The sequence below is a fragment of the Schistocerca piceifrons genome, chromosome X (genome assembly GCF_021461385.2).
Source record: "Schistocerca piceifrons isolate TAMUIC-IGC-003096 chromosome X, iqSchPice1.1, whole genome shotgun sequence".
NCBI classification, from domain to species: domain Eukaryota; kingdom Metazoa; phylum Arthropoda; class Insecta; order Orthoptera; family Acrididae; genus Schistocerca; species Schistocerca piceifrons.
The window spans coordinates 189,431,058-189,443,944 of record NC_060149.1 but is presented as its reverse complement, the minus strand read 5'-3'; the positions used below and the strand labels follow the sequence as shown (position 1 = coordinate 189,443,944).

The 12,887-nt window shown below is 38.5% G+C and overlaps 1 protein-coding gene across 1 annotated transcript in view; it reads left to right on the top strand.

Moving 5' to 3' along the window:
* LOC124722900 overlaps nucleotides 1-9,222 on the top strand; it is a 506,082-nt gene extending 496,860 nt beyond the window's left edge. The window contains exons 26-29 of the mRNA XM_047248040.1: nucleotides 984-1,245; nucleotides 1,742-1,863; nucleotides 7,288-7,423; nucleotides 7,515-9,222. Coding sequence (XP_047103996.1) covers nucleotides 984-1,245; nucleotides 1,742-1,863; nucleotides 7,288-7,423; nucleotides 7,515-7,789 — 795 coding nt within the window. The 3' untranslated portion in view covers nucleotides 7,790-9,222. The remainder of the gene's footprint in view (nucleotides 1-983; nucleotides 1,246-1,741; nucleotides 1,864-7,287; nucleotides 7,424-7,514) is intronic.
* Nucleotides 9,223-12,887: the final 3,665 nt, after the last annotated feature.

Here is a 12,887-nt window from a genome sequence, read left to right as displayed (position 1 = left end):
CAATGACATCAAGACAAGCTTCTGTGGGCACTGTACATTGTTGTATATGCTTCTTGTCCTGAACACTTCCCATTTCATGAAACTTATTGACTAATTTATGAACTGCATCATGACTTGTAACTCAAACACCTGGCAACTTCTTTTCAAACAATCTCCAAACAGTTCAAGCAGACTCTGTATGCATATACGAATCATAAGTAAACACTCATTGTGGAATTGAATAATTCACTCTACCCATTGTTGCATTCGCAAACTTCACTGTTACACTCGTGATGCCTGTTTCACTGCTCGAATGACACTGCCTGACTAGGCGCCTATGTCTGTATGGCCTTCAGGCAAAAACTCACAGAAAAAGGGGGTATAGTGCGGCCCCACAGGACTCATTTGACTGGCAGGAGCGGCTTCTGTGGCCGGCCTGCAATACCCCATTTAGGAGGTCATCAGATACCCTGTAGATATAAAATAATAAAAATTAATCATAACTGTTCTCCACATTCTTTAATAAAAAATAAATAAAAATATATTCACATCCACATCTAAACTTCAAACTTCAAAAGCCACTGCATGATGTTTGATGGAGGGTACTTCAAAAGTATTACTGTGATTTTCCCCCTTATTGCTCCATTCACAAATGGTGTGCAAGAAGAACAACTGAATTTATCTTTATCATCATTTCACAAAATACTTGTCAGAGAAAGTAGTATGTTTCCTGACTCTTTTTGCAACATATAATCTCAGAATTTAACAATAAACCTCTCTGTGCTGCATAATGCCTTTCTTGTAGTGTCTGCCACTGGAGTTTCAATAGCATACCCATGATGCTCTTACACTTCCTTGCCAAATGCATGATGAATGTGTATAAATTAGGTCTAGCTTATGGTAATACCATAAGTAGTTAATGCTAAAATCTAAAGAGTAGATAAATTTAGAAATTGTTTCTACTTGTACAGAAAATTCATACTGTCCTTGTTATTTTTCCACAGATTCGTTGTAACAATGGAGTACAATCCTTTGGTAGGCGAAGGAGGCGAGACTTGACTCAAAGTATCGATTCTTCAGGAAAAAATTCAGTTGTTAAAGGAAAATGCAAATTCCAAGAAGAAGAAAGGAAAAATATGAACATATCATTAAATGAAACTAATGAGAACACCTCTACTGATCCGAATTACTGTGATGAATCCATCACTGAAACTACTCCTAATGAAGACCTTGAACTGGATACAACAGTTCCTGTACCAATAAATGGTAAATCATAACATGGGTTCTCATTGCTGGGGAGGAAAATTAATGTGTATTCTTTTCATATTTCATTTCATGCTGAAATGATTGTTCTGTATTCGCATCAAGTGGGTAGAAAACTGTTATAACTGTGGTAAATAGATAATACTTTAAAATTATCCTGTGTTGTGAAGTGAAAGGAGAGACAGAAATGATGCCCTTGAAATCAGAAACAACAATTGTTCGTACACCATGGTAGGGAATGGCTACTTAAGACTCCCATTTAAAAATGAAAACTGGATACTTTACTAGAGTAAATGAAGGAAAATAGGTAAGACGGGGACAGAAATTAAAATAAACTATGAAAGAAATAATGAAACTAAAAAGTTAATGCAGTGTTAACAATTAGATAAAGAGTTCAGCATAATATTCTTCTACATTTCCATTAATTTATAGATAACATTGTTGATACCCTTTCTACAGCTATTCATTCAGTCTCTGAACTATTTTATATTTTGTTTAGATTATGATGCTGATGTAAGTGAAGAACGTCCAGTTACTCCAGCCATAGGTGATGTAACCAATGCAAGTATTCAGAAGGAGAGTGGACCAGAGCTGCCCAGTGCATTGCCATTACAGTTAAGGGTAAATATATATTTCATTTTGGCATTAGTAAGCAACACAGTATTCAAATTAATTAAAATTATCATTTGTGCAAGGCAGAAACAGTCAACGTGCACATGATTATCACAGAATGGAAATTCCCAGTTTTAGAAGATAGCATTATTAATACACTATGATCGTTATCTGTTATCACAGTGGAGGAAGCTGGTCGGCAGTACACTGACTGGTGTATAACTTTTTTTTTTTTTTTTTTTTCCTCCAGTTGGACAGATACGAGTGTGGTAAAATAGTAGATGAATCACTTGATATGATGGGCAACCACAGTTGTGACTATACATTTCAAATGATGAAAAACATGACAGCACATCAAAATGATTTATTAATCATGACTATTTTTGTAACATTATAGTCACATCCTCAGGTAACAGATTGTTGACTTTTTAATACACAATTTGTGCACAGGCACTGGACTCAGCGACTTGCAAACCTAAGGTGTGGTACAGGTAGGTCGATGATACTTTCGTGGTGTGGAGCCATGGTGAAGAACAGCTCGGTGAATTCCTGAGACACTTGAACAGCCTCCACGCCAACATAACATTTACCATGGAAGTAGAAAAGGACAAGAAACCGCCATTTCTAGATGTGCTGGTCACAAGGGACGGCAAAAACCTGGGACACAGCGTGTATCAGAAACCGACACACACAGACCGATACCTGCACAATCTGTCAAACCACCACCCGAGCCAGAAAAGAGGCATGATTAGTATGCTCGTAACGAGAGCAGGATGAATTTGTGAGCCTCAACACCTCAAACGAGAAATGCAACACCTGGAAACTGTTCTGCGGAGCATTGGGTACTCCACAAATTACATTAGAAGTGTAACAGAGCCAAACACTCGACGAAGTAAGGAAGCAGAAAAAGAAATGTCGGGTACGGCCTTTCTGCCATACATTCCCAGAGTGACGGACAGAATCGGCCGTATATTGCACAAACACGGCGTAAAGACGATTTTCAAACCAACAAGGAAGATCAAAGACTGTCTTAGATCAGCGAAGGAGAAAAGAGACCCACTTGCAATGTCGGGAATATACCGTATACCATGCACATGCGGAAAAGTTTATGTCGGAATGACTGGATGATCACTTAACACCAGGATCAAAGAGCATAAGCGACATTGCAGGTTGGGGCAGGTGGAGAAATCGGCTGTGGCAGAGCACGCACTGAATGAGACCGACCACATAATAAAATTCGCCGACACGGAAATTCTGGCTGTAGAGAAGCACTATCACACGCGCTTGTTCAGAGAAGCTGTAGAAATCCAAAAACACATGAACAGTTTCAACAAGAAAGAGGAAAGCCTTAAGGTAAACGGATCCTGGCTGCCCGTACTGCAGCGAATGACCGTCGCAGGTAGCAAGAGGAGAACCGCACCGGAAATGACCGCGGAGAAGCCCTCGGACGTTGGCGCGCCAGGTACATATAGTCTGCGGCCGCGAGCTCGCCTCCAGTTCACCACCGGCAATGGAGGGTGAAGCTTTGACAATGCCAGCCACTCGTGCTGGCGAAACGTCAGAAAAATCATTAGATGAACGTCGGCCGAAGAACCCGAGACAGAAGCCAATAGGCAGTTTGTCAATTTGTGAAAACTTTGTAGGAGACTGCTATTATTTACTCTTATAGAGTTTCAAGGATTTCATGTATGGAAAGGTCAACAGTTTGTTATCTGAAGATGTGACTATAATGTCACAAAACTAGTCATGATTAATAAATCATTTTGACCCAGCTATTGCAGTTTTTGTCATCTGGGAAAAAAAGATAGCAGAATTCCTTACTTTTGACTAAGGCCTGTTAATGGAGTGTAAGTGGTTGAAAACTGTTAGTTTGTCACATATAACAGTGACCAAGATAATGTCAACATATGCAACACATGGCAAGAAAAGTGAATATGGAGTAAGAAACAATCGTCTGTTATAAGGACCTCTAATAATCATTGAGGATTGTCATAAATAATCATAGAACTAATGAAATACATTTGATGTCAGAATTCATGCAATATGCTGCTGCAGAATCTATTCCTATAATCACAGTCCAACACAGCCTACACAAATTGATCATTTGCATCAGGAAAACACTCTACAGATACTTATTTGCCACAAATGAAGCCAAGATACTGCTATACAGTCTGCAAACATTAGAAGAGATAATGTACATTTTATATAACAGTGTGCTGTTCTCTAACAAAGATTCCATCTTCACTAACCAAAATGTATGTCATTAGCTCTTATCAGGCATACTAGTTGAACACATTCCATCGCTCCATTGATCAGCAGAGTTGAATAATATTAAGCATGTATGGTACATTTTAGAGCAGAAACTGTGGAGTTGAGTTCCATCCCCAGTGTAGCAGACAGAATTGAGAGTTATATTGTATGGTGAACAGCACAAAATTTCACTAGAAATAGTGCACACGTTTCTGCATCCATTGTATGATATACTGACACTGTGCAGCAGACTAAAGAAGATCATTTGCTAGATTAATAACACTGTGTTGTTGTTTTTCCATTCCCAAGGTAACTATGCATTTAGCAGAGTGGATTGAAAGGTAACATACAGATATTATTTCATGATACTTACTGTATGGGAGGAGACTTCCATTCTGCATCTTGTTGGCTATCTTTCAACTTCTGTAAATAGTTTCTATGCACAGTCCTTCCAGTAGGGCACAAGTTTCAAAATAACCTGGGCATAGAACGATAGCAGTTCACATGTATCCAGTGTGGCCTTGGTGGTGGGCTGAAAGTATCTCCCACTCAGTGTTATATTCAATGGACTTAACAAATGAATCTGATGGTATGAGCTCAGAACTGCATGATGAGTATGAGCACCTCCCATGAGAATTGTGCAATTTTAACATAAATGGAATCTGTAATGTGGGGCCATTCCTAGTTGTGGAACAGAAAGAGATTCATAGAACACAGTCACAGGGATTTTCCATGCAGATTACATCACCTTGCATTTTTTTGTTAATGGTTCCTCAATGTGCACATTTTCTTTTATTTCGATGTGTAGTGCTAGGCACAAGATTCAAATTCACCCCATGCCACTATTCTTTTTAGAATTCCATTGCCAGACACCATGCAATGTACAGTGGCCAATACATGTCGTCCTCTGTTGTTCCTCAGTACCCAGGTCATGGCTTTTACAAAGTGCAGCTACCCACATTCAGTATTGTAAATGTAGCATACAAAATATGGAATTTCTGTACAAGGTCTTCCAAATGAACCTAATGATTACTACTTGGAGATTTGGTGCTGGTATTCCACTTATTGGTCATCCTGACATGGTTCAGAACCAAGGCTGACACAGACAGCAGCAAAGAACAAGCACAAAATGGAGAGTGCTGCAGTCTCCCCCACAGATCCTGACCACTGTAAATTCTGCTTTGCCAACAATAAATAAACTATTGCTCACTGATCTCTTCACATCCTCTCTCTGCCAATCTCCTCCTCTCCCCTCTCTCTGTCCATCTCCTCCTTCTCACTTTGTCTGTCCACCTTCTCCTCCCCCTCTCGCTTTCCATCTCCTGCTTCCCCTTCTCTCTCTTCATCTGCTGCCCCCTCTCTCTGTCTGTCTCCTCCTTCCCCCTCTCACTGTCCATCTCTGCCTTCGCCCTTTCATTGTCCATCTCCTCCTCTTGCCATTCTCCGTCCACTTCCTCTTCCCACACTCTCTTTCCACTTCCCCCTCCCATCTATCTGCCCATCTTCTCCTCTCCCCTATCTCTTTCCATCTCCCCCTCTTTCTGCTCTTTGTCCATCTCCTCCTCTCCTCTTTCTTTCTGACCATTTCCCCCTCCACCTCTCTCTTTGTCCATTTCCTCTTCCCCTTATCTGCACCCACCTACACCTTCTCCCTCTCTGTATCCACATACTCCTCTCCCCTCTCAATCTGTCAATCTGCTCCCACCTCTTCTCTCTCCATGTTATAACCCCCACATCAATAGGAGGTTGCTGGTTCTTACCCTGACAGTATTTCTTCCCATTTAGTAAATACTATGTGTACCAAATGTGGTTGAAATTAATCTAAGGGTTTAGGTGGAGCTTTTTACCCATGGCTTTGCCCCTGTACACACATGCCTCATACGTTTGACATATATTTAACATGTGTCACACATATTTGTACAAACATTTCACCTGTATCTGTACCACAGTTCGCCCTGCAGTTTCAGTTTCACATAGCTCAATGCTTATGGTGTTACATCTCCTGAACTACATTGTACAATGATATAATTTTGCAAGTACATCCTGTGGTATATGCGGATACTGACTGAGAAATGTGTTGCAAATAGATTTGGTAGCAAAGAAGTAATGAATTAAAATATCATGCATGATGTGACAGTTCTTCACACATATCAGTGTTTATGACATCATGTCTCCTGAACTATATGTCATACAATGATATATTTTTGCAAGTACATTCAGTGATATATGTGAATACTGTTTGTAAAATGTGTTGCAAATGGAGTTAGTAGTAAAGCAGTAATAAATTAAAAGGCCATGGCTGATGCAGCTGTTTTTCTGCCTGAACAGCATAAATATAGTAAGCAATAAACTTCTTTTTCCTTTGTCATTTTGTGGGGGTATCAGTGAGAAAAAGTTTTGTAAGGGTTTAAAATTGTGTGTAAATTTGGTTGCAAGTCACTAAGTGCTCTCATTCACAAATTCTGGGTGAAAATAGTCTGGCAGTTGGCACATTGTGAGCTACACTTCTTTTTCACCCTCCCCCCCCCCCCCCTCCCCCCTTTGCTACTCCCTTTTGAGAGATAGTTAGCTTAGTTAGCTCTTTATCAGTAGCTCTTTCTTGACAGTAAGTGATTTGTGCACCTAGCTTGATTGAAATCAGTTCACTGATTAAGGAGGAGATATGGAACATACATACATTCACTTTTATAGTAAATATGGATGTTGACATTTGCATAAAGAAAAACTGTGGGCTAAGTAAACACAGTTCACATTATCTGCAGAACATTTAAATAATCAAACACTGACAGAGTTGATAGGGACAACAGTCATAGGTGTAGGATCTTGGACCAGATCTGGTTTCCCCATGCCCACCAAACATGGGAACCAGATTACTGAACATTAAATGCTAATTGAAACTAAATTAGTAAAGTTATCAAAGTAGTATGAGACAGTGAAACTACCATGCAGTAAAGTACATAGTTCTCATTCTTTTAAACCAATTAATAATGTAAGGCATCTTACATTGAAAGCAATATAGCATATGATTAATGCAGAAACATATTATTTTTCATTAACCATTATATGCCAAGTCATTGAAACTTAAATATATGAAGATTACATCAGAGAAGATAAATTTAAGTTAGTTTCCGGTGTAATGTAGCCTATAAAATGGAGCCAAACTAATATAGATCCTTTTTCCAGCTTGTTGTTGGGGAGGACATCATACCAAAGCCTACAAAGCCAACAATATTCAAAAAAGAGACTTCAAGAGGAGCAACAGTACAAAATACCATGAATGATGGAACTGCAGATGAGTATCTCAATACAGGAGCCAAAGGTTTGTTTCTGTCTCTAGTGTAATCATGTATTTGATGAACACAATGTGTTTCACTCTTACTAATATTATTCTCTCTCTCTTTTTTTTCCAGATGAATCTGTAGATGCAGATTCTGTTTGTGCAACTAAATTAACAGTGGCATCATCGATTATTGCCATTATACTGTTCAATATAAGCTTTGTGTTTTGTATTATGTATTTCTACAGAGTTCAGACTGAACAAAGAGTCAGACATGAATCCTTAGAACAGAGACTGGCTACAAGCCAGATTCCAGAAGTTTTATTTCGGAATGTTTACGATCGACTACCACCAAATCCGACATTTAGTAAGCTTGGAAATGAAGTATGTTCAGATAAGCAAATATGAAAAGTTACTTGTCATTTTTATGTAAGTGGTTTGAGTGAATCTGATGACTAAAACATAAAAAAACTCTTACAAGAAGTGCTAGTAACTATGATGTGAAAGCATATTTGTGATATCTTTCATAGTGGACTTCTGTAAATGTTTTTATTCGAACTCTGTTTATAATACATTTTTGTGACATGTGCTGACTAGTATTTGTTAAATGGCCAAATGTTGAGGACATGTTTATTACATTTTCTTAACTTAAAGCTGTTTGATTATTCAGGTACTTGTAAATATAGTTCCTTAACTTTGCATTACGCAGTTCTTGATCATAATACATTGTTTCTCTCCTCTGACATTCGAAATATACTCTTTTATGGTTCCTTTTTCTTTGTACATGACAGTATGAAACAGATTTCACTCAGTGTGTTATGATGGCTGTAAAAACTAAGTATGCTATGATCATTAAAACAAGCAACGAAATGAAGCTACCAGAATTATAGTCCTAGACTACTGTGGGCTCTATACTGTCATCATTTTGTGGCTTCAGGAGTTCAGGTTTCAAATAATGTGTGAAACAGAGAGTAGTGTCACGTATGTTACAATATACTTAAAACCATACAAAGTTGCAGCAGTGCTGTACAACTAAATTGCTTGTGTATTGTGAAATAAAGCCTGAATCCTGGTATGAACATTTTTCATTATATCTAAGGGTAATTCTAGCTACAGTAAAACACTAACTTTATAATCTCCAGAATAGAGAAGATACATGGAAATTAAAAGTGCAGAGGTATGCATGAAACTGAATTTGAACCATGTAGCACAGATAAAAACTGTTGAAAAATGTATACCATGGTTCTTTAAGACTCACATTGTAATGTACTTCAGCCAATGAGATGTCAATAAGCAATAGTGCATGTATCACCTTATATATAAATGTTAAGCTCCAATAACGAGCCATTACAATTCTATTGAATTGAATTTGATACATGTAGCACAGATACAAACTGTTGAAAAATGTATACCATGGTTCTTTAAGACTCATATTGTGATGTATTTCAGCCCATGAGATGTCAATAAGCAATATTGTAGTATCACCTAATGTATAAATGTTAAGCTCCAATAATGAGCCATTACAAATCTAATCATCTGGTTGCTGGAGCAGCTAATGTAGAACAATTCTCTAATGTTCTGCAAAAAATCAATAAGAGGAGAATAGTTGTTATGGTGCAGATATCATCAAGTTACTCTAATTTAACTAAAGTTGATGCATTGATCTGCAGTCCCTAACACATTTCCCCTTCTCATTGTAATAGTTTTAATCAGACTGATGCTTCATTATTTATTTTATAATCATTTGAGTTCATCTGATCTGTTTTAACTAATCATGTTACTGTAGTATTATGTAAACTAGTAGTTTTTATTTTAAGACTTTTTCACAGCCAAATTCTACAGTTGACTGTAATCTTCCATTATATGACACAATCTGTCCTCTATTTTGTATGATTTATTGTATTAAATTTGCATTGGAATACAGAGTTGTTTTTAATTTTTAGTGATATAATGGCAAAGCAAATAGTACTCTGTATTTAAGTTGAACTGTTTAATACTAGGCCACTCAACGTAGAATAACATGTTTGTTTTTATTTGTACTTAGAACAAACAATAAGAAAACTACCATACACAAACCCCTTTTTAAAACTGAAATTCATAATTCAGAACAGTGAAATGTTCCTTACTTCATGTAATTGCATTCACAAATAACCATTACTTTGCAAATTATGTCATTAGTAGAAAAGAGTTATCATCTCTTTCCACTAGCTAAATCTCTGAAAGCTTTAAATATATCATTTCAGTACTGTTCTTTATCCCGTTCCCCTATAGTGATACCACAAATTCCTCTTTGAAAAGAATAATCATCTGTTAAGTGAAATCTGACTCTAACTCCATCATTCTCCTCATGGACAAGGACCAAAGTCCAAATGTGATATCAAGTATTTCTTTGAATGCTATGATCCATTTACAAACCTTTTTTCTTAATGTGTGCCCCTATTCCCATAGCTACTTTCTTCACTCTTTTACTAAAACCTATGGATCCAAGCCAGCCAGGCTTCTGACTACAGGTGTTTACATAGAATGCACTAGCAAATTGTCTACCTGTGGACAAATACCTTCACCTTGTCACATGAAACCTACTAGTACAAGTCAAAAGAATTATTTTCTTCAATGCCTCCTCAGACAACTGTTCACGTAACATACAATCTTGCATTCTAACATACCATCATGGTTACTCCCTTGCTATGACAATGTATTTATCATCAGATTTTTTAGGATTTTTTAAGTGTCTAACTACCAGTTATGGTTGCTTCAGGTGCCTAACATAACCACGCACTCTGATTTTAAATACCAACATCAGTTCAGTAGAGATACACACAGAGAGAAATCCTTTCTTCATAAAATAATAAAGAAAATAATCAATTATTGACAATATAATGTAAATGGATATATAATAAATCTACTCAACAAGCAGTGGCAGGGGAACACACACACGGAAGTGTTTAACTTTTACAAGCTTTCGTAGCCAGTGGCTCCTTCTTCTGCCAGAATAGTTGAAGGGACTTACAATTCGGTAAGTCTCCCCTGATTCTGGGTGACTTTTCTTAACTATGCTCCTTTCCCTAAACCTCTCCCGTCCTTTTCCTTCATCCCCCCTCCCCCTTCCTTGTCCTTCAACTCTTCTGCCAGAAGAAGGTGCCACTGGCGCCGAAAGCTTGTGAAAGTTAAACTCTTTTGTGTGTATATTCCCCTGCTGCCGCTTCTTGAGTACGTTTTTATCCATCCAATTACATTACATTTCTTCATAAAATGCTATGAACACATTACATGAATAACTCAAATATACTGACAGCAACTTCACAACTGGTAAACTAGTCAACTATTACTTCCCAGTGAACCTAAAATTTGTAATATCCACTTCTTTGCTGCCTGGCAAGTATTATCACTTGACATTGATATGCTGCACAACTGTAAAAGCTTTCGTGACATTTAAATGAACCATTAAGCATGACTTGCATTTGAGCTATAGCTGTACTTCTAATGAAAAATCTCCACCCTTTAGTTTCAGTACCTCAAATAACAATACATATGATGACAATCCCTGTTACATTTATAATGAGTTATTAGCTCTTCAGTACATTAAACTTAACACAGTCTGGCCACAACATACCAGAGCTGTAACAACCCATGCACACAGGCAAGTATACTCTTCCACCACTGTTATTGGTGTGAAGAGAGAAATATGTTCTTCTCTAGATCAGTCACTTTCCATTGACATTACAAGAGGTGCTGTGTGGTTAACAGTAATTCTTACCATTTTTCAGCCCTTCTCCTCAGAGACTCATGAACTTTTGTGACCACACTTGGCTACACTCAGATTTGGTCACATGCATTGGACACACCCTCCTGTAATGTGTCCCTGTTGTTGATGCATGTGGAATGCACCACTGCTTTGAGAGGTTCCCATAGCCGAAACCGAAAGAATTAAGGTCATGTGATCAGGGTAGCCATGTTGCTGGACATCATAAACCAATCCATATTTTGTTATGCACCACTGTATCCTTGATATATGTAATCACAATGAAACTTATTTCACCAATTAGGAACATGACACCACACGAACGATTAGATTTACAGACCTGTACATGCACTGTGACTGTAAAAATCTGGTATGGAGTAGCACCACCATGTGCAGCAATCAGAGTCACTAGATATCGTGGCATTGAATCAAACAGCACATGAATATGTTGCTGGAGAATACTTTACCACATGGTTTGTAGGAGCATCGAAAAAGTATCAACTGTGACTGCAGGAGGGCCTGAATGAACAAGTTCTCAACTCGCCGTATCCCAGACATGTTTGATGGGCACATGTCAGGTGAATGGGCATGCCAGGGAAACCGTGGTACCCATCATTCTTTGAAGAAGGCTTGTACGTTCTTCACCACATGTGGCCAGGCATTGGCCTGCTGAAATATAGCATGTGGAATGGCGTGCAGGAGGGGCAGTGCCTTGGGCCATAAAGCCTTCCTGATGTACTGGTAGCTATTCATATTCCCAGCAAAATGTAGGAGTTGAGATTGTGTATTATAGGCAATGACACCCCAAACCATCACATTTGGCATTTGTCCACTATGCTGTTCAACAATATAGTCTGCCCAATCGCATTCACCATGGTGGCATCAAACATATACACAGCCATCACTATAGGAGAAATTGAAGCAGGACTCACCTGTCAACACTACATTTTGCCACTCACCATGCCAGTGTCAACATGTGTGACATGTGATATGTGATTTATTCATCTCGTTACGTACAATTTTCAAATGATTATGCCCATTGCAATCCGTGATGCTGGTTGGTTCTGGTCAGTGGAAGCCAGTGCAGTGGCAAGCATACCACCAGTCCAGCCCACAGAAGGTGGCGTCAAACCACTGATGCCGACATGTCCAGAGACCCAATGTTGTATCGACACTGTTGATGAAGTTATTATTTCTGTTACGGCCAAGTGGACAGTTGGGTAGTGACCTCGCCCTGTTAAAATGCACTCACATGCCGATATTTGATTATATGATGGCGCTGAGGTATAGTGGCACTTATTTACACATTTCCACTTTGCATGACAGCTCCTCACCGATTGAACATTGTGTAACAGTGACCTGCCCAGTAATACAAAAAAGAGCTACTCTTTAACATTAGAAAAGGTACATAAAATTTTCATAAAAATATTAAACAATTGAAAATCCAGGATGGAATATAATTATATTATGAAAAGAATAGTTGCTAATCATCATACAGCAGAGAGGCTGAGTCACAGATCGGCACAACAAAAAGACTGTCAGAAAGTGAGCGAACAAGGCCTGTGTTGGAATTTGACAAAACACACACACACACACACACACACACACACACACACACAAAAAAAAGCACAACTCGTACACATGTGACCACTGTCTCCATGCACTGGGAGCTGACTGCATTGCATGTGATGTGAGCAGCAACCTGCTGGGATGGGTGGTGGGAGTATGGAGGAGGCACGGCGTGCAGAGGAAGGGTTTGTAGGG